General features: G+C 31.7%; 1 protein-coding gene, 1 long non-coding RNA gene and 1 pseudogene across 2 annotated transcripts; all 3 read left to right on the top strand.

Annotated features, from left to right (window-relative positions):
* Nucleotides 1-4,131: 4,131 nt before the first annotated feature.
* LOC126722291 (UPF0481 protein At3g47200-like) lies at nucleotides 4,132-5,718 on the top strand (annotated as a pseudogene).
* An 865-nt stretch (nucleotides 5,719-6,583) lies between these two features.
* Nucleotides 6,584-10,420, top strand: LOC126723181 (uncharacterized). The gene is made up of 3 exons (XR_007654183.1): nucleotides 6,584-6,982; nucleotides 8,523-8,633; nucleotides 9,946-10,420. It is a non-coding gene; the product is annotated as an uncharacterized LOC126723181 (long non-coding RNA).
* A 6,592-nt stretch (nucleotides 10,421-17,012) lies between these two features.
* LOC126723180 (UPF0481 protein At3g47200-like) lies at nucleotides 17,013-19,440 on the top strand. Its single transcript, XM_050426484.1, has 2 exons — nucleotides 17,013-17,153; nucleotides 17,803-19,440. Exon 2 carries the CDS (start codon nucleotides 17,817-17,819, stop codon nucleotides 19,218-19,220), a length of 1,404 nt encoding a protein of 467 aa, XP_050282441.1. The 5' UTR covers nucleotides 17,013-17,153; nucleotides 17,803-17,816; the 3' UTR covers nucleotides 19,221-19,440.
* Nucleotides 19,441-22,671: the final 3,231 nt, after the last annotated feature.

Below are 22,671 nucleotides of genomic sequence, written 5' to 3'. Positions count from 1 at the left end.
AGGAAGAGAGTTGAGGAATTTGAAGAGACTCTAAGGTAGAGATTGTGGGTGAAGCAATCTGGTTTTTCTTTAGGGTTTCTCTCTCAAAATTCTCTCTCTGGAAGCTCTCTTTCAATCGTGGGTAAAAGGGGTATTTATACTGGAGTGGGAGAGGAATGTGAAACGTCAGGTTTTACAAAACAGAGGTGGCTCGCGGCTTGACCTCGCGGCTTGACCAAGTCGCGAGATCCAGTCGCGAGTTAACCGTATGGCCAGTTGTCCTGTTTTGTCCTGTAGTGCTCCAGCTAGCATGACTGTTCATCTTCCAGCATGCTTGGCACGTGTGCTGCTTCTGGCGGCTTGCAGCCGCGAGTCCACCCGCGAGTCCCAGCCGCGAGTCTCTGTTTTCTTGCACACTCTTGAGCAAACTTCACTCTATCTCACTCACTACCCTTACAACAAACCCACCTAAATACAGGGTTACTAAATGCTGAATTACAAGCAAATTTGGCACGGAATAAAGCCAATTAGATGGTTGAATAAATTCAACCTTACACTTAACAATATTTTGAAAGAGAAATAAAGACACTTACGCTTATAATAAAAAGCCTAATAATTTTTTTTTAAGAAAATAAAATTAATAATAGGGTTATTTTAATAATTTGGTTGGATTCAATTGCCAAACACGTAAAACCAAACCCAGACAAGTTTAAAATTTTAAATCATAACCTGTTTCAATGTATTTAGAAAATCCCAAACCTTTACTATTAGATTCGAATTGGGTTCAAAAACCCATTCATCATGACCTATTGCCATCCCTAGTTAACTAAGGGATTAGACAATATAATGTGATTTGATATTGTAAAGAAGAAGAAAAACCCTTTGACCTACACACTCAAGCACCCATAACTTCCTGAAATCGGGTTGATAAATAAATAAATAATAAAAATCTTAGCCCGTGTTTGGTTTAAAGAATTTAATATGCCCCCAAAAATCTAAATTATTATTAGGATCGATTGTGATGCATGAGAACTTAAATATCTAAAAATGTAAGTATATCTACGTTTGGTTTAATTAGCAATCTGATAAACCAATCAAAACCACCTTGTTTGGAAAAGATAGCAGTAATTTGATAATTTCCACAAGTTCGTGGGCCTAACAGGCCTGACATTCTTGTTTTTCCTAAGTGATGATACTACCAAAGTTGGGAAGACCAGGTGAGGTAAGGTGACTGGACTCTTTATAGAAGATCCACCGATGTCCTTTTAGGCAATATGGGCTAGCTTGCCCTTAAAGCGATTACAAAGACCTCGGTATTTTTTTTGGAAAGATTTGGGCCCAAAGTTTGGTGAATTGTCCTGAGAGAGGCGTTCGGTACTTTAGTGATTGGAATTCGTAAATCAGGCTTGCTAATGGAGAAATTTGAGGCCTGGACCTATGAGAAAATTTATGAACACAACTTTTCTACCACAATTTTTGTCACAATTTTAATTTGGTCGACAGTAGGTGATCAAGAAAAATATCTGAGTTTATATAAAAGTGATAGATAACTACTTATAGTTTGTCACACTAAAATTGTGAAGAATAGGTTTTCATGTATTTGTCTTGGCCAATTATTCTTTGTCCAAGACCAATGCATTATGCAAGAGAAAATAACCAATTTGGTATATATCCCTACCTTTATCATGCGGGATCGATTTTGGTTCCTTGAGACCACTTCACTCAAATAATCTAAATAAAACCAAGCCAATCATAAACTTGACTAGCTAGGGACATCACCTTGAAAGAAGTTGTTAGTGTGTTACGTACGTGTAATATACATTCTTGCATGTACGCTTTTTGTTTTAAAGTCACGGACTCGGTGTAGGTTGAAAGACTGTAAATGTGATAAGCAATGCCCTAACTATGCCTTTTAAATCAAGAAGCTGTTGCAATAAGACTATAGAAGCTAAGCTGAGAATGTTTCTGCAACTATTTGATAGTGATTTGGTTGTTCTGCAATATATACATTACACTCTTTGTTTTGAACTCACGGTGTAGATTGAAAGTCCGTGAAAATGTGAGTATAATTTATTTTGCTTTTGAAAACAAAAAGCTATACCGAACTACGACTCTCTAAACAAGCTAAGAATGTTCTCCAACTTTTGATGGTGTACCATAATGTGTTTAGTGTTTATTCGTCTGAGAGAGAGCGAGAGAGGATCACAAAAACTATAAGTGTATAAATAGGATTGCAAGAAGAGAGATCACCCGCAAAAGACTCAATTATATAAGTGCTTATTTACTATTTACGAGGTGCTCTCAACTCTCAAGGGTAAAAGCTTTTCGTTATTCTCGGGCCTCTTTGCTTGGTAAGACTTGGATCTGTTATTAAGATTTAAAATTTCTATTTAAACTTCTGCCTACTTAAATTTTTGATAAATTAGATCTTATCGTTCAATTAATAGCCCTAATATATATATAAATAAATAAATATATATATATATATATATTAATAAAAATCTTGAGAGTTTAAAGTAAGTTTAGTGAGAGAGAAAAAAAAATTGTGTTTATTACCTATACTCCATTACACATATTATACACGCACATGAAAAGGCAACTAAAACTATAACTTGAAGACATAATTTTTGAGTTGAAAATTATAACTTCAAATTATAGTTTCAATTGCTTTTTCATATGTGTGTAACAGTGTGTAATTGTTTTTATCAACCAATAGAAACCACGTCTAGACTCTAGAGTAGAGACTTGAAAAGAAAAGTCCATTAGTGATTTGTTATAACCATCAACTTTCAAGAAGAGGTATGATAGAAGTCCAAGCTTTCAAGAAAATTCAAATGTTACACTGTGTAAGGAATTTTTCAAAATATTATTTCAATATATATTTGATACTATATTATTGATTTACTCTCAAATTAAAAATTTTAAGAGGTGAATGATTCTCTTGCTCTAATTTGATATTGTATTTGTAGCTTCCTAATATCAAATCAATTATTTATTGAATACTTTTGTAATCATGAGCTTCACTCATTTACATTCCTTGGCTTAAGATAATATAAACATCATCATGTTGTAATTATTATGTGTCAAATTTCTCATAAAAGTTATCTATTGACAATTGTGATGCCAACATCAAACGCAATAATCATTCTATAAAAATTTAATAAAAAAGCTTATTAGCTTTACTATTGTCTTTTTAATGGTATAATACAAAATATTGCAATTGGAAAAAATTTCAATAAGCAGAATTGCACAATATTTTTAAGGCATTAAATGTTTATTTATTAATTTTCCTTTTCTTTAGATGATAATGATATTAATTACAAAATTTTTGTCATCATGCACTCTTAGCGTAATGATCACTCTACAAGTCTAAATTTTTGTTGGGTGAGGGGGATAAGGGACATGGTTCATGTCTCCAGGAGATTTTATGTTGAATAAAAAAAAAATTAAAAAATACAAAATTAAAGAATCTTCGAAACCTAACAAAAATGTTCAAAATATTATCTCTTTCACCAAGGTTTACTATTGTCCTCAGGGTTTAGCTTCCTTTTCACACTAAAACTAACACTATTCTAAAATGGTCACATGTTCATCTTCTATCCCATCTTGTGTTATGCATAAGAAGGTAGTTGCTCAACATTATCAAAAATATTGTGTGTTTTCTATTGTATAATTGAATATCTTATTTGGAGTGGGGCTCACTCTAATGAATTTTTAAAAAATTCCCAAAAAGGAGCAAAAGATGGTATTATAATTGAAGCTATTGGTTCCATTATAATGGCAATCCACCTATGACACACCTAAACTCACACTTAATTGTACAACATGCTTAGCTATCAACTTTTGATTGGATTTCAAGACTTACACATGAATACTTGCTGAAAAAAGAAAGAAAAAAAAGAACATTAGGTGCTCCAATTACAAGATAACCCTTAAGTATATTGTGAATATGGGTCTATAGTTGGGTGTGTCCCTTGAATTATCCTTATAGTGGTTAAGAATTGTGTAACTTAATAGCAATACCTGGTTTTTTGTATTAGGAGAATAGGGTTGGAATCTCCCCTCCTCATTCATTATAAAAATTGAGTTATAAATAAATAAAATATTTTATCATAGTGCATGTGATTATTCTGCTTGTCATTAGGAAAAAAAGGAACTTGGCGATACGTTGCCTACTACTGTTGCTGGTTCACTTAAAAATAATCGTATGCGCAAAGAGCTGAGCATTGACATTCCAATAGTCATGGAAAATGATCTTATGTGCCACGAGTCGATCATTGATGTTTCACTAGCCATGGAGCCAGCTTGGTGGCCCGAGTGTTTCATCTACAGGGCCCCCAAGAAACTTCGCGAGGTAAATAAAGAGGCGTACACTCCAAAGCTAATGTCAATAGGCCCTTTTCACTATGGTGGAAAAGAACCAAGAGACAAGGATGGTGAAAGAGAACAAAGGGAAATGGAAAAGCTGAAAGTGGGTTACTTAAAGAAATTTTGTAATCGAACTAGGAAATCCCAAAAGGAAATAGCAAGGATCATTGAAGAAAACGAAGAAAAGATTCGCCGTTGTTACTCAGAAAGCTTTGATATTTGCCATGAAGATTTCGTGAAAATGGTTCTATTGGATTCAATATTTATCATTGAGCTCTTCTTGAGGAGTTACATGGAGGAAGAATACGAAAATGATTATATATTAAGTAAACCATGGCTAAAGCTAGGCATAAGTCATGACTTGATATGACTTGAGAATCAGCTTCCATTTTTTATCCTAAAGGAGTTACACGATCAATTTTCCAAGTCTGAAGAAAACAACAATATTTCCTTTCGTAGGCTTGCATGTGAGTTTTTTCATCTCACTGACAAGAATTGATCGAGAAGGAAATAAAACATTTCACAGATTTGAACAGATACTTCTACTATCCATCTACCCTCAAAAGCGGAAATGGCATCATTTCTGATCTACATAGTGCAACAGAGTTGTACGAGGCAGGAGTGATATTCAGAACAAGTGAAGAGGGAAGAATGTTACTTGACATTCAATTCCCAAACATGCCCTTGAAAATATGTCCATGCTTCAATTGCTCATGGCTCTTAAATTGCTTCCCATGCTTGAAGTACTTTCCTTGCTTGGAAGGAACTCAAACTTTCCTGTATGTTCCTCAGTTTTTGGTACAAGACAAAACTGAAGGCCTTTTTCGAAACCTCATGGCCCTGGAACAATGTCATTATCCATCTGAAGCTTACATATGCAATTATATATGTCTCTTGGATTATCTTATCAACACTAGAGAAGATGTGGAGCTGCTCGTTGATAAAAAGATTATAATTAACATGTTAGGCAGCAATGAAGCAACTGCCACAATGGTAAACAAACTTGGACTTGAAATTGTGGAAACGGGTTCCTGTTATTTTGGTCTCGCTCAAGAGCTTAACAAGCACTATGACGAATGTTGCAATCGTAATATGGGAAACTTGAGAAGTAGCTATTTCTCCAATCTTTGGAGAGGCACTGCAACTATTATTGGTCTTATAGTCCTGGGGTTCACTCTTTGGAATTTCATAAGGCCTTACGTATACGTACGTCATTAAAAAGAGTCAAAACATGAGTTGTGATCAGTATCTGTTGGAGTGTATTGGGTTTGGTTTACATGTTATGAATTCTTCTGAGATTGTCATTTTTTATCCTATGATACCCTTTGTTCCTAATTACTATATAACTGAGTATGTATTTTAGCCAATAATGTTTTATCTACTGTTATTTCACTTTACTACTGAATGCTAATAATAATGTCATTGTTTCTTGTAAGGTTAATGCCTACTATTGATTATTCTTTTAAGAATAACCAGCTAATGTTCGGTGTGTTGCACGTGTATGTTATCAGTACATTTTGAAAATTTAAATAAGAAATTATTTCTCTGACTTATTTTAATAGGAACTCATTTTGAAAATTATAAATTAAACAGTCTAATTTTGCCAAAATTTAATTTAGTCATGCACCCTCCGATATATTTTTCATTCTTATAACTTCTTCCATTTTTAACGTAGTCCTTTTGTCTTATTCCATTACAACATGCCGTTACACCTTATATTCTTACAGAATTTATAGCCCGGCAATTAAAGAATAGAACTTCATTTGAAAAAGTAATGAAAAACGTTTTTGAGTTAACTGAACAAGCAAGTACAAAACGAATTTAAGTACAAATTGCGGGGTGTGTCAACAGAGAAGAGATTGTGTGTATAGAATGGATCAAAGGGGATAGGGTTTATCTACAAATCATTCGAGCTTAACGAAATTGTTTTACTAGTTTTTAGATTTCAAAACGATATAGTTTTTGGGGAAGTTAGTAGAAACCCACTTAATGAAGTAGATATAAGGACTACATTGATAAAAATTTAAAGTAATAGGACTGAAATGAATAAAACAAAAGTTATATGACTAAATTGATATCTAATCTAATCTAATCTAATCTAATACTATATATAATAGCAGAAGCTTTTAACGAGGTGTTGACACGTTAGCAAAAATGACCCATTAAAATGCTGCCACGTTCACACTTTGAAGGATACAAAATACCGCACGTTGCACCGTTTGAGGGCTTCAATTTAATCTTTTTACTGTGCTTTCAATATGGCTTAAAACAAAACCAATTGAAAGGCAAAGAGTCAGAGAGAGTTTGAGAAACAGAGAGAGAATCTTAGAAACAGAGAGAGAGAGAGAGAGAGTCGCCAATTGCGTCAAGCCGTAAGACAATCTAGGCCCAATCTTAAAGACCAACTTCAATCTTTGTTTTTAGAGATTCCGATCAAGAAAGAAGAGAACTGTCCCTCAGTTCCTCTCAAAAAATCTTTGTTTCCAGTTACGCCAAAACGACCTTTTTGATTTTCGATTTTTCCAGAAAAAGAAGCAGAAGGAGTATGCCAGACTTAGACCACCGGAACCGGCACTGGTAATCTAAAGGTGCACGCAGGATTTGAGATACGGACATAGAGAGAGAACTACCACGGGTAAGGGTTTTTTTTTGGATCTGGGTATGAAATATGAATTAGTTTTGAGAAATTTGGTTGGATTGATTTTTATTTAGGTATTTGGGTTGCATTAGGTTTTGATTTGATTTTTTGATTCGTTTTAGTTTCTCAGTATACTAAAAACTTTTGGGAGTATTTGGATTCAATTAATTTTGTGTTTGATTTTGGTTTAGTTTTAGGGTATTTACAATTGGCTTTGGATAATCAAGGTTTAGAGGCCAAAAGTCCGAGAACGGTAGAGAGAGAGTTGGTTAGTCACAGAGTGTAGAGAGATCGACCGATTGGATTTTTTTTGGATGAAGAGGAAGAATAATCGTTAGACTGTTAAGTTAATGCGCCATAGATTGAGAAAGGGGCACCACCACAAGTTCTATCATCACCGTAAGCCTCCACCCACTATCAGACTACCGGAATCGCTTCCGGTAAAGTTTTGCTTTAAACTAAAAAATTAAGGGTTTTTGGTTTTAATTTGGAGAATCAATTGGGGGTTAATTATGATTTAGATTAGTATTTTGGGTAAGGTTTGGTTTTGATTAAGGGATTTTGGTTAGAAGAAGTTTCGTTTTTGGGGTATTTGGCTTGGCTCAATGTTTTGGGTATTTAGAATCGATTTTGAATATTTGGGTTGCTTTGATTTTGAGTTCACATAAAATGAAGATTTGCTTTGTTACTCAAAGCACAAACCTTTGAGTAATCAAAACTACACTAAAGTTTTATTTTAAATTTTAAAGTTTTTGCATTTGTTGTTTCTAAATGGTCCCTTTTTTAAAGCCATTGGAACTATGCAGATTAATCTTGAACCACTGTAAGTATTGTTAAGAATGTACCTTCATTTGAAATTGAAATTGAAGTGGTAATTCTGGATCTAACTCTATCCAAGTTGTGTATATATATATATATATATATATATATATATATGTATATGTAAAGTCCAGTATTAACAAATTTGTTTTAATTTCCTATTTTGGTAGTTAACTTGGGACTGTTTTCAATTGACAAGTATAACAATAACAAATTTGTTATTTGTTCTTTATGAAATGTATACATGTTGATTGTGATTTTTATGTTGTAGAAGCTTATTTTATTTGCTGCAATTGACTATAGCTGTTATATTGTAAAACTTAAAATGATTTCTCTTTTGGCAAAAATTGTTAAATTACCTAAAGATTATAATATATGCCATATATAATTGGCCAATATAGTTTGCTTCTGCATTTGTTAATTTTTTTAATGCTTAAATGATCAAAGATTGTAATACATTACAAATTATTGAAGGAGGCATTAACTTTCACTCAGACATTTTTTAGGTCTATTACCATTCTACAACACTACCTTAATGTATGAATAAATGTAATCCTTCGCCAAGCCAATTGTGGGATTTATTACTTATCCTACCATGTGCACCAAACGTGCTAACCTTTGTTGTTTAGCATTTGATATCAGTAATGTGCTTGAAATGTATTTTTTTGGCTTTGGATTATTTAAAAGATATGTAACTTAAATCTATCTTAATATATAGAGATAAAAGCAGAAGCCTTTTCCTGCAATTAAGGTCGTTGCAACATGTAGAAAGCATTTGGCAAGGGAAAGTGCTCACTTGGTTTTAAACAAAGCTCTCTCTCAATGCAAGGTGAATTTTTTTTTTTTTTTTAATATAAATTCTTAGAAGAAAAACCAAAATCTTGCGATAACTATGATTTATGTTTGGCAGTTTGGGTACTTGCTTTGTTTTGATTTAGGCATTTTGGTTAGATTTCTATCTCTCTCTCTCTATGCTTTACCATTAGAATAGATCACATCTCTTTGACTCACCAAACCCACCCTTCATCAAAGCCCTCCTGATTGCAAAGCTTAATAGAAAACATTTTTAGCTAAAGTCCAGTATTTCTTTTTTTCTTGGTTTGGATGAAATCGGATTTTTTTGGTTGCCAAAGTTTAAGATAACCTGGCTGTTTTTTTTTTTTTTTTTTTTTTTTTTTTTTTTTTTAAGGAATTACACTCTTTTTAGACAAAGATACATATATTTATTGAAGTTGGTACGATCTCAAGTTATGGTTATGACTCATATTTTTGTACTTAACTTGGGACTGTTTTCAATTGACAAGTGGAACATTAACAAATTTGTTCTTTGTTCTTTGTGAGATGTATACATGTTGATTGTGATTTTTAAGTTGCAGAAGCCATTAAGTAGGAAAGAATCCTTAAAATTGCTTCTAATATTGCTGCATTTGGATGATTTAAAATTTATATAGGCATGGCTTTATGTAAAAACTTGTGATGTTTTTTTGCTACTTTTGCGTGTTTGAGCTTTTGACATTTGATTTTTTGAGTGAATGATCATGGAATTTTTCTCCTTAGTCTATGTGTGTGTTTAATTGTAATATATGTGTTCCAATTTTGGTATTATTCAATTCTAATATATGGGCATTGCATTTTGTTAATCTTATAGGAGTCTAACACTAATCATCTTGAATGCCATTTGATTTTTTGGTACATGTTAGTCTATTGGTTAAATATTTTCGTATTTTTAGCTTCTATTGAGAGATGATGTCTTTAGGAAATGTCTTTGAAATTCCTATCCACAATCTATATTTTTCTGAGTTAGTTATTTTTTAAAGATGATGCTTATTCCTAAATCAGTTTATGATTCTTGATATGCAGATTATTTACAAATAGAATGTGCTATATATATATTATTCCAAATGCTTGCTGAACATTGAATTTACATTTTAAATTAGATTAGTGTTGGTCCCATGAGCATTCAACATTATTGGTTTTTTTTTTTTTTTTTTTTTGCTTATACCCAAAATTTTGTACATGCATGTGTTTGCTGCACCCATACCCAGTCAGTGACAAATATATTGAATGATTTATGTTAATAATAATCCTTTAAGTTTATAGAGTGCACCATTCTCTAATTTATGTTGATGTTACTTTGTTAGGTCCTAATTGCTATTAAGAGCTGGAGAGTAGTTGAGAAACTGCTAGAGACAAATAAGAAAATGGCTATTAATGAAGTTGAGAAGAGGGCAAAAAATGTCAATATTCTTATGCACCAAGAAATTTATGGAAAAGGATTGCGCTAAAAAGCATCAAGTAGATGTACGTGGCTTAGGAAAGGGATCGGGTAGCTGCATATCTCTCTGTGAGATTTCATAAATGTAACTTTGATTAAGTGCTACCATCTTTTATTTTTTTATAGGGTGGTACAGTGATTGGTATTGATAAAACTCTACAATATAAGTTTTTCAAGAGTATTGGTTTTCTTTCCCCTGCCCTAAGACATATCTTTTGTCCAGTTTTTGTATTCTTGAAATTAATTGTCCTTTGTGTAGTTTAAATTGGATAGTTATAGTAAGAATCCTGTAATCGTTATAAATATAGTTTGTATAATTGAGGTTCTTTGTATTTTCCTTATTTAGTATGTCTCCATTTGACCATATTTAATGCATAAACAGACCTTCAATTTTAAGGGAGTTTCTAATCATTTAAAATAATAATAATAAAGAAAAATAAATATAAGATGGAAGGTTTCTTTTTTCTTTTAAAAAAATCAGTATACTTCTTTTAATTGTCTATGGAGTTATCATAATATTTTTATGATATCATGATAATGTTTGATTGGCTAATGGAGTTAGCACAAAATTTTTGTATCATGATCATGTTATTAGAGTTTGATAGACAATACAAATATTCTACTAATAGAATTTCATTATGAATTTACATATTTTTCTGTGAATAATAAATAAAATTTGCCCGCGCATTGCGCGGGTCATGCACTAGTTTAGATAAAGTTTGAGGGTTTAATTTGTAATTTGACTGCTCATATGTAATACTCACTGGGTGTTATAATAATTTAGGAATCGATTTCTATTATATCACAGGTCACTGGAATAGAGGTTTTTAAGACTAATATAATTAAGAATATGAATGTATTTCTTAAGTGGATAGACAAATATTTTATTTTTTTACTAACTTAAGCACACATTTAATAGTTTTTTAATTATCGATTGCATATGTTATTTAATATTCTCTCAATCTCATATTGGTAGACCTGTTTATAAAATCCCACTTTTTAAGAGTACATCATTTAATGCACTACCTTGTACATAAAAATGTATAAGTTTCCAAAAGTACTCTTCATAATTTAAACTTTAGTGAAAGAGGGGTATTTCCTTTTTTAAATAAGTAAAAAGTGCACATTAGGAAATTTATTTATTGAATTCTTAAAGATGGCTTTATTTTGGGACATTACAAAATGGAATAGAGGATTTGGTATGGTCTAGTATTGAGTGAGTATCTTTTCTTTCCCTTATGCTTTGATTTTGTTTCATTGTTTAATTTTAAAGTAGCTAATCTTGAGTATGAATACCATAATCCTAATCAGTTGTTTCCCATATGAATTAGTGCACCACCAATACACAATCAATAAGTGAAAATAGCCAATAGCCTTGTAACTTAACTAATTGACACTTCTTAATATTTCCAATATTGAAGACATTTAGGACTCAAATTCCCCCAAAGCCAAGTATCAAAATATTTTTAAAAAGTTAAAACAAAAGTGTGGGGGGATAAACATGAGCTCGGGCCAAGAGCAAAGGGCCCAACACACCATTTCTTAAAAGATGGGCCCAACCCAAGGGTGTGGATATGAGTAAAGAGGTTTGTGGAATGAAAGATAACTCCTTGGGGCGGATCTTGTGAAGGTCTAGGCCAACCACCATTACCAAGGTCCACTACTGAGGTAATAAGCAAAACCTTTCCCTTATCACATAGGCAAGGAACCACGAGCGACCAATTCCCCCCTTTGGATTGAGATGCCACCTTCCATCATGCTCACCTCGGAAAATGCCATGAAGAGATAAGAACCACTGAAGCAGTTACCTTCGCATTAATAAGACGTTTTCACCTAATCTCTTCCATATTAAATGCTGATTAATTAGCCTGAATAGTGAAAACACCCCCAAAGTCCTATTTCATGATAAAAGAATGGCAAAACAGAAGGGTAATGGGACAAGTATCCCCCGAATCCAGCTGGGAATAGAATAGTTGGTAGAGAGGAAATGAAAAATTGTCTATAGAAGGAGGGAAAGTGCAATAGAAAATGGGATTCAGGAAAATTGAGAGAGAGAGAGAGAGAGAGAGAGAGAGAGAGAGAGAGAGAGAGAGAGAGAGAGAGAGAGAGAGAGAGAGTTGTAATAGTAGAATAGGTCTAAGAGTTCTTAGCTCTCAATCTTTCCCTTTGTACCTTGGGAAAGCTGTTCTTATATCAATAATAGCCTTTTTTGTGCCTTATCATCTTGCAATCTATTTTTTAAATCTCCCATTGTGGAATTCTTGCCCTTTTATTCTAATAAATTAATTGTGTCAGTTATCTACTTTGTCACTATCTTCACAGTGGTTGATTTTGACCCCCACAATAAGCATTTACCTATTAAGTTACACAAAGTGTAATTTGAACCAAGGTTGTAGTAGCCTAAATTTGTGTTATATCACAACTTAAAATTTTTTTTAGTGAATATGCATTTTGACCAATCCATCTTGATTTTTTTTTTCTTAAACTCTTCTTACTTCCAAACGTTCAAAACAATTATAGATTAATAGATCTCATCTATAAAACTTTTAAATTTAAGAATTTTTTGTAATTTAAAATTATGCATAAAAAGTAAGTTTATGGAACGAATAATAAATAAAAAGTAAGTTTATGGAACAAATAATAAATAAAATTTGATTGGCATGACATTTGACATGCGTGTTAACAATTTAGTGTATGTAACCTAACAGTGAGACTTTCAAAATATTATTTCAATTAAATTTTATTAGTTGATGCAATATTAAGAATGAGTTAGCCAATATTAAGAATGAGTTAGCCAATATCATGCGTAATACACGATTCATTTTGAAACATATTGCTAGAAATTATATTATGTCACATGCACAATACATATTTATGTTATAATATTTAGAGAATCAACTTTAATTATATACATGTAATTAATTAGAAGAGATAATCAAGAATATGAACTAATTGCTTGAGTGAATTGATAATCATTGAATTATTTTCAATAATTTAAGTCTACAATTACCTATATATTTTTTATTTAATGTAAGTAATTTTTTTTTTTTTTAAATCTTTTGTTGTACATTTCTTCTTTTGTTGCCAAAGCAACTTAATTTAAGCAAGAATGTCATATTTCAAATCGATTGTTTTTTTTTTACAAGAGTCTTGTACCTTAACTAGTATCTCTTGATATTTCATACAAAAGGACATCTATAGTTCAAATCCCCCCTCCTCCATTATAACTATCAAATCAAAAAATTATTTCTTCTATAATTATTAGAAAATTAATAAAAAAAATTCATTTTACATAAATAATTAGTACTATATCACCTATAAATAATTAAGACATTAAAATAAATGCATTTACATTATGAATACTTTGTTTAATCACGTACAACAAATTTAGGCAGGTATATCGTAAGCTCATATATATTTTAAAAGTAAAAATTTAGGAAATGTAAATTTTTAATATTAATATAGTTAAAATAGGTTAATTATCATTTTGGTCCTTCTTATTTATTTTATCTATCAAAATGGTCGTTAATGTTTCAAATGTGTTAATTTGGTCTTTAACTATTTGGTATTGCGTTGAAATAATTTTTATCATTAAGTGGCGGATAAATAATACTAAAAAATCAAATCAAAATTTCAAATTAAAAAGATCAAACCCAATGGCATGGGGATTGGAGAAAGAGATCAGACCTCTGGGTGCCAAATTAATTACATTTTACTAGGGAAGAAGTTGTTTGAGATTGGTTTTCTGTATTAAAGAAAGTGTGACTTAGTATGATAGTGCATCTTTTATTTGTAAAAATCTATTATTATTGGAGGGCACGTTTGCACCACTCATTAGTGATTAAATTTAATTATCTTACGAAGATGGTTGACTCACGTGACACATGACTGACTAGTGAATAGGCTACATGCGTGAACCATAGCAACAAAAAATCTTATTCCCAGAGGAAAAAGCTACGTCGAAAAGTCAAGTATTATTTGTTTGCTTTTGCTTAATAATAAAAGTTAATTATTAAAAAAAGATAATTACTAAGGCAGTAATGCAATGATTATATAAAAAAAAGAAGGCAATAATGCAATGCAATTTCCATTACACCAGTGTCACCATCATGGTTGGTGATTTGAGAAAATCATTTGGCATCATAATATATTAATTATTAAATGGAAGCGATATCCATCTCAATCTATATCATACATATGGGAGATGATATGTTCGATCACAAGCAGCCAAAATATGGTGGGTCTCTTTTGAAATCCTATTATTTGTTTTCGTCTTGTCTCATTCCTTGTATTTTGATGATTCTGGAATGCACAATGTTATTCTAATACTACTTTTGTAACTTTATTATACTTGTACTAAGCTAATGGCCACTTTCTTTCACTTTTACTTTTGTAATATCATTTTTCGATTTAAAAAAAAGAAAAAAAGTCATTAGTCTGATTCACTTTCCACATTCATAAAATGCCAATAAAATTGAATAAATAATTGTTACACTGTGATTAGAGTCAAGTTGAGACAAATTGCTACCTAACAAGGAAAAAAAGATAAATAATAATCAGTTAAATATAATATTTGTCTTTGTTCAATGAATCTGTCAGTTGATCCTTATCCTTATCAATTAGCTTAAGTGCACAGTCTGGAACTTGAACCTTTCCCATTAGTGCGTGTCAATTCATTAAGTGTTGAAAACTCGAAATTCCCAATGAAAATTTGACTATAGGGGTAATCATGCAAAGCTTTACTATATGGGTTTTCAGAAAAGCCCTTTATCCTTCTCAAAAAAAAAGAAGAAAAGCCCTTTATCTTTTGCCTACACAGCGTGGGGAACACACGGAATATTTTTGCCCCTCCCTTTTTGCAAAAGCACAATGCGATGTGTTTCACTTTCATCATCATTCGGCAAAAATCAAAAAATAGAAAAGAAAATAAAGACTTTTTTTTTTTTTGGAGAACGAAGAAAATAAAGACTTCATGCTGCAGTAAATATGTACTATGAACTCTTTTCGGTATGTGGAAATTTTTTAGCTAGAGTAACAGTTCAGTGGGTTGGTGATTTCTATAAAGAAAGACTTCGTCCTTTAGTCAATATATTAGTATCATATTAAACTATTTTAGGTACGTGAATTTTTTTTTTTTTGGGGGGTCAGCACTTACCATCACTTTATACAGTATTAAAAAAAAAAAGATTTTACTAGAATACTTTTAAAGTATATATTAGTAAATTATTTTTTAAAAATTTTTATAAAATTTTTTTATAATAATTAAAATATGTCCTAAGAACATATATTAATTAAACTCAATAAAAAAATATGTAAGATTTACACAATTTTATTTGCTATTCAACTTTTTTTTTATTACTATTTATAAGTTTCATTAATTTTTTAACACTATTAATAAGTCTTTATCACTTTTTGGTAATATTAATTTTAAAATATATTAATAAAATTTTTAATATATATAAATCTAAATCATGCATGGTTCTCATTTATTTTTTCTGCAATGAATCAATAGCAACGTACTGTGGTGATAGGTCTAGCCACCATGATTATTGCTTCAACAGCCTAAGTGTCGGCAATAGTTAAAAAACCAATGGCAACGTACCGTGGTGAAAGCTGTAGCGGTCATGAATATTCAATATTCCTCAACCACCAAACGATGTTCTGACTTGAATTTAAATATTGTAAACATAATTGCGGTGAAAAGGTCATTCTACCCTGAAAAAAAAAGAAAGAAAGAAAGAAGTAATTAGTAAACATAGACTTAGATCTATGGGTTTTAAGTCACGTGGTGATTGGTGAAGTGAAGGGCAGATGAAATTTCCGTGGAAGTTAATGCTCCGTTTGTTCGGGGTGCAATGGTTAAATCTGAATATGTTTTCTTTTGACCGTAAATTAATTTTTTTTTTCTAAAATTGTGTAAACATTTTACCTCTAAATTATGTTTAGTTAGACGTAAAATATTTTTCAAAAAAAAAAAACATTTTTAAGGGTTTAATTGCGTTTTTGAAAATGCTCTTAAAAGTATATTTTAAGTTTTTGGCTATGTTCCTAAAAATGCTATAAAAAAAATTTCTAATACTTTTCCTCATTTTTCTCATGTCCTAAGAACGTATATAATAAAAAATAGATTAAGGAGAATTTTAGATCAAAAAAATTTGTTATTGGTGACCATGGCTGCAACGGTAGTAGGTGAATAGAGACAAGAGTGTCATAGTTGGGTGGTTGAAAGTGAGGGGTAGAGATTCGAATGATGAGGTTTTTGTCAACCAATTTCAATTGCTCCAAACACTCATAAATGCGAAAATATTTTTCAAAAATCAATTTTCATACAAAACATTAAAAAATTAATAAAACATTTTATAAACATTTGATGGTTTGATTGTGTTAGACCACCAACTTCGCCCACCAAATTATCTGCACTGACTATCGAATTAGTGACTCCAGTGACTAAATTGTTGGTTTTATGAGTTTGTGTTTGAAAAATTTTACATATCATCAAACACTTAAAAATATTTTACTTGAAATGTTTTCATTTGAAAGTATTTTATAACTAAATAAATGGAGTGTAAGCTCAAATATACTAAGTTGAAAAAAAAAAATGCAAAATATAAATAAAATGTTGAGATAAAGACGGTCATAGGTTAGCTCATAATTTTATGTAGCAAAAAAAAAGTTATCTAATGTGTGTTACTTGTCATGTAATCGTATGGGTTATTTTTATGATTTTTGTAAAGAATTTCATTAATAATTTTATATCTTTTAAAGTTCGAAAGAATTTCATTAGTTTAATTAGTTACACTTTCTAACCTCCTATAATTTAAATCCTCTTTTTTGCCGTCAATATAAAATAAAATGTTAAATAAAGCTAAAGACAAGGGATGTCCATTTTTGTCCTTTTGCAGATAAATGATTGTTTTGTGCTTTTTCCTTGAGAGAGAGAGAGAGAGATAGATAGAGAAGAGAGCATGCTATATATCAGTAAAGAAGAGTAAAGAAAATACTAATTAGAAAAAGAAAGGAGGAGCTTTGATGATCTGAATCACACCAGCTTTTCTTTAGCAGAAATATTTGCAGGTTCTTTATTCTCTTCTTCTTTTTTCACTTTAATTATGTTCTTCAAAGCTTAATTTTGTTAAAAATTCTCTTAATTGTTGAGTTCAGTTCATTGATATAATAGCCAAATGGTATTTTCAGATTCTTCGCTAATTGATATAAAATCATATGTTGTACTGCTTCTTTTAATGCAGAAATTTTTTTATTTCTTTCTTTCAATTTTATATATACAAAGAAGGCTGATCATGTACTTGGATTATCATATAACATGTTGTGCCTTTTGATGCTTACTAATATTCCTTTTTTTCTTAGCCAAAAAGAAATAAAGCTTGCTCGTCTTTAAGAATATACTTTCAGTTATAGTACTGTGTTTCTACATGGTTTTATACCCAGATAAAGGCAAAAAAGGATGACCTTTAAGGCTTTAACAGGTACTAGAAGACTAATCAGTACTTAGTTCTTACACAATTTTGAGACTTAAAATTTTTTTTTTTTTTTTTTTAATTATTATTAGCATAAACTGCTATTATAAAGCTCCGAACTTTACCATTGATGAATCAAAATGGAAACTGGTGGCAATTGTGCATGCATGCCTATGGAAATATGTATTGTGGACTAGATTGACTGAATTCTATGGCTAGTAATAATTGTTTTTTATTTCTGTCACTAGGAAAAGGAAAACCAATGGCTTGCCCTGATGCAAATAGTGTTTCCAAGAAGGAACTTAAAGGTAAAGAGTTCGTCATTGACATTCCATCAGACCTGGAGCCTGCTGAGTGGCCTGAGTGCTGCATCTCCAGGGTTCCAAAGAAACTGCGCAGAGTAAACGAATGTGCCTATACGCCTAAGCTTATTTCCATAGGCCCTTATCATCACGGGAATGAAGATTTGAGCGAAATGGAAATGCAAAAAATGAGATATTTTAAGGCCTTCTGTTCTAGGACTAGAAGGATCCCGGAGGATCTTTCAATGTGTCTTGGAAGCATCATTGAACAGAATGAATTAAAAATCTGCCATAGTTATGCAGAGAAACCTAAACAAGATAAGAATCAGTTTGTAAAAATGATTATATTGGATGCTATCTTTATAATTGAGCTCGTCCTGAGGAATTATGAAAATTCAGAAGAAAAACAAGATGAACATATATTAAATAAACCATGGCTGAGAGATGCTATACAGCTAGACTTGATATTACTTGAGAATCAGCTTCCCTTTTTTATTCTTCAGGAATTATATGATTTCGTCTTCAATGATTCTTCAAGTTACAACAATCACAAAGAAGTGCAGCAAAAAGAAGCTTATGTTCCTTTTCTTAAGCTTTGTCGCAACTACTTCTCTTGTTATGAAAAGAAGCAGAAAAATTCCAACAGCCGTGGGGAAGTGAAACATTTCACTGATTTGGTAAGAAATTTTTATATTGCAGATAACTTGGAATCTACAGGAAAGATTAGACATCTATATTGCGCAACAAAGCTTGATGAAGCAGGAGTGAAATTCAAAGCTGTTCATCAAGAAAGAAGCTTGCTTGACATAAAATTCAGAAAGGATGAGTGCTTGGAACGCTGCCCATTTTTTAATTGCTCATGGCTTTTGAATTGCTTACCATGTATGAAATGCGTACCATGCTTTGAGCAAATGCAACCTTTCTTGGAACTCCCTGTCTTTGAAGTAGGAGATGCAACTGAATGTGTTTTCAGAAACCTCATGGCCTTGGAGCAGTGTCATTATCCCAAGCAAGCCTACATCAGCAGTTACATTCTGCTATTGGATTATCTTATCAACACTGAGAAAGATGTGGATTTGCTGGTTGAGAAAAAGGCTATTGTTAACCGGCTTGGCAGTGATGAAGCAGTGGCGACATTGGTTAACAAACTTGGTCATCAAATTGTGGAATGTAAATCTTGTTACTTTAAACTCAGTGAAGAGCTTAATGGGCACTATGAAAACTTCTGGAATCGAAATATGGCATCCTTGACAACAGTATATTTCCGCGATATTTGGAGAGGCACTGCAACAATTGTCGGACTTATAGTCCTTTTTTTAACCGTCTGGAACATTTTCCTGAGGCATTACGTCAAGTTCAAGTAGATTCAAAAGCTTCTCTCACTCTTGTATTACATATTGAAGTTTGCTTTGCTTTGAATTGCTACGAATTGGGTTTTAATTTGTCTACTTCAGCTTGTGATATCTTCTGCTACTATTTATCCTCAACTCATCTGTATGAGGAGTTGCCTTTAGGATTAACTTGATTTGGTGGTAGTAGCATGTACTATTAACTATTAAGCAAAAAGTAACGTTGTGAATTTAAGATTGGTGTCCTCCACTTTAACACTACGACATGTGCAACTTGAGTGTTTGATTTGTTTTGGAATAGCTTGTTCAGTCACTTTTTTTTTTTTTTTTTTTTTTACTAAAATAACTAAAAATGTGTTAAAATATATTTGTATATTACAAAAATATATACAAAAATTTAAAAAAGTAAAAAAATACTTAAAAAAAAGTGAAAATTTAAAAAGGCAAAAAGGCTAAGTCTAATATCAAATAGGCTTTTTTATTTTTTTAGGTGATATCAAACATTCGCATCTTCAATCAGTTTTACCATCTCATCTCATTTTATCATTTTAAAAAATTATTTTATTGATTATACTGTATTATTTTATAATAATTTAATATTTAATATTTTATTATTTCATTCTATTTATTAAAATAATATAAATTACATAATAAAATAATATAAAAAATCTCTCTCTTTCTCTCTCAATCTCTGATCTCCGTCTCTCTGTTTTTCCCTCTCATCCGCCCACCACCAACCCAAACCCAGAACCACCACGCACCAATACACGCCTGCAACTTGAAAAAAGTCTTGATTTGTTTTTCTCTTCACTGCCAATTCAGCCATACTCACAAAGAAAGAAAGAGCAGAGATAAGAGTAACAGAACCCAGAAAACACAACAGATATTTTTTTTAGACCAGAGCTATCTTCAGACCAGAGCTTTTCACCATTCCTAAAGATAAAATGTCTATTTTTTTTTTTTTTCTCTTCACTGCCTTTAGGCATCGGTCACAACAGAACAAAAAAAAAAAAAAACACACACACACACACACAACCCAGATCGCAAGCCAGAAGAACTAGATCGCAACCCACTTCGGCGGCGCTTTCTGACACCAGACTCTCCACTTCAGCGCCGGCAAACTCGCGTTCATCGCTTTCCTCCTATTCACCGCGTTGTTCATCGTCACGCTATCCAACGGCATCATCACGGAGAGATCGGCTCGTGTCGCTCCGAGCACCGGCGATCTGCACGGACTCAACGGCGGCGACGGACCGAAATTCACGACGTCTGGTTTTTGGACCTTGCATCGGATACGGACCGGAAGTGTGATAGAGAAGAGGAAGAAAGAGAGGAAAGTGTGAGAGACAGAGAAAGACAGAGAGAGATGAGAGATGAGAGAGAAAAAAAAGGTAGAATAAAATATTAATATTATTTTTGACATAATGTTATAATGCTATGACGGTACTGTAGCATTATATAAAAAAAAATTTACACTTTTTCACTTTTAGCTTTTCAACTGCTGCTGAGCACGTTTTGGCCTAAATGCCAAATGTACCTTAAATTTGACATTAGGCCCTCCAGCTGGATGCTCAGTATATTAATATTGTGAAGCACCGATTAAGAGCTTATACCTGAACTACTGACTGAATGCTTGTCTCTATGGATAGTGGCTGGTACAGCTAGATCATCAAAGCTTTTGTGCCAACCATGTAAATTATAATAAATGTCCCAGTACAAATATAATTTAAATTAGTTTCTAATTGTTATCTAATTTTGTATAATATTTTCAAATTAATTATCTTAATTTTGGTATTAAATGACCTGCACTTCGCATATCGGATTCTTGTTGGTCAAAGGCCCAGCCACTAGACCACCAATCTCAATATGCATTAGAGTCCTTAAAAAGTTAAAAAAGAAAAAGAAAAAAAATGATGTCTCAAGTAGTATGGTATCGACCTCAAATCTTAGCATCTTTCATATTGTCTTCTCTTTAATCTATAACCACAAGTCGAATGCTTTTGTATAAAAACAAAGTAAGCCTCGGCATCCAAAGAACATGCATTTGATGAATTTAATTACTAGAAAATTTGGCACGGGATTAAGCACTGATCATGACTTAGTTGTCCAATTTCATGTTACGACGTGACATGCCTTTTCGTTAGAGACTACTGGAATTTCTATGCGTTGGAAAACATATGCACTGTGAAACGTTTAGAAAGCGATCATTTAAACATATGCACTATTAATAATTTTCCTTGTGTAGTAAAGCCTGCTCATCTAGCATCTCCAGGTAGCATGCTACTTTCCTCAAGCATGCTATGACCTGATAGGGTCCTTCCATTTTTTACTCTAGCTTTCTCTCCACTGGATTTTTAGTGTCTAACCTGATAGAGTTTCTGTGAAATTAGGTCAGGTTGGTATTCATATGTTTGGAGGCTGGTCAATTGGATCTTGATCGAGATCACCACTTCTAAAAATGGATTTTATTAATCATTAATAATAAACAATTTTAGGAAACTCTCCTGTGGATGATTAATAAATGCCCTAAAAATGGTTTTTTCAAATTTTCATAATTTTTTTCTAAAATTAATAATTAATAAACATTCTAAAAACACTTGTTAATCAGACCCTCTAAAAATTAGTTTGAATGAAAACTCTCTTGTGGGCTTCCTATCAATCATCTAGTATTCCCATAAGTGACTAGAGAGTAATTCTAGACTACACCACTAAAATGATTATGTTATTACATGGTTTAATTGATAAAAATTAAAAGTTTATGTTTAGTTCATAAATTGGGTCAAATGTTTCGAGTTTATTGTAATTTCACTTCATAATATTTAAATAAATATTTCCATTAATGAATTATTTTGATTTGAATTTTAAAATAAGTATTTATAAAAGAATTAGAAGCATTTTTATTTTGAGTTCAAATTTGGTAAGGATAAAGTGTAAAACTTATATTTTACACTATCTAATTAAAGATTGTTATATCAATTTTTTACTTAAAATTTAATACATCTTATTTTATATTTTTACAATTTTTTTTGACATAATTATTTAATTTTGACCGATTATAAATAGTAAAAAATAATAATAAATTCAAGTAAAGTGACATAAAAGAGCCTATCTATCACATAACTGAGTTTGGTAGATGGTAAAAGCTGTGGTGGCATAAGAGTATCCACAGCAGTGGAACTAAATTTTTAGCAATTTAGCTCCATCAAAAGTTACTTTATCTATTTTACCTACACACATGCTGCAGCAGTGGATCTATTTTAGTTTTCAACATAATAAAAATAATATAAATATCACAATAAAATATTATAACCACTATAATAAAATAATATATTCCACTACCAAAAAAATATTACATCACCAATCTCAACCACCTCTACCGTCAACCACAGGCACAACCACCACCAACACCACCACCACCACCACCACTACCGGCAATCCACAGCAAAAAAAAAAAAAAACCCCACAA

This window comes from Quercus robur, chromosome 4, assembly GCF_932294415.1.
Source record: "Quercus robur chromosome 4, dhQueRobu3.1, whole genome shotgun sequence".
Lineage (NCBI taxonomy): Eukaryota > Viridiplantae > Streptophyta > Magnoliopsida > Fagales > Fagaceae > Quercus > Quercus robur.
This window is presented reverse-complemented; position numbering and strand designations above follow the sequence as displayed.

Excerpts from the sequence above, each read along its gene's own strand:
- LOC126723180 (XM_050426484.1), top strand. The coding sequence starts at position 17,817 with ATGGCTTGCCCTGATGCAAATAGTGTTTCCAAGAAGGAACTTAAAGGT.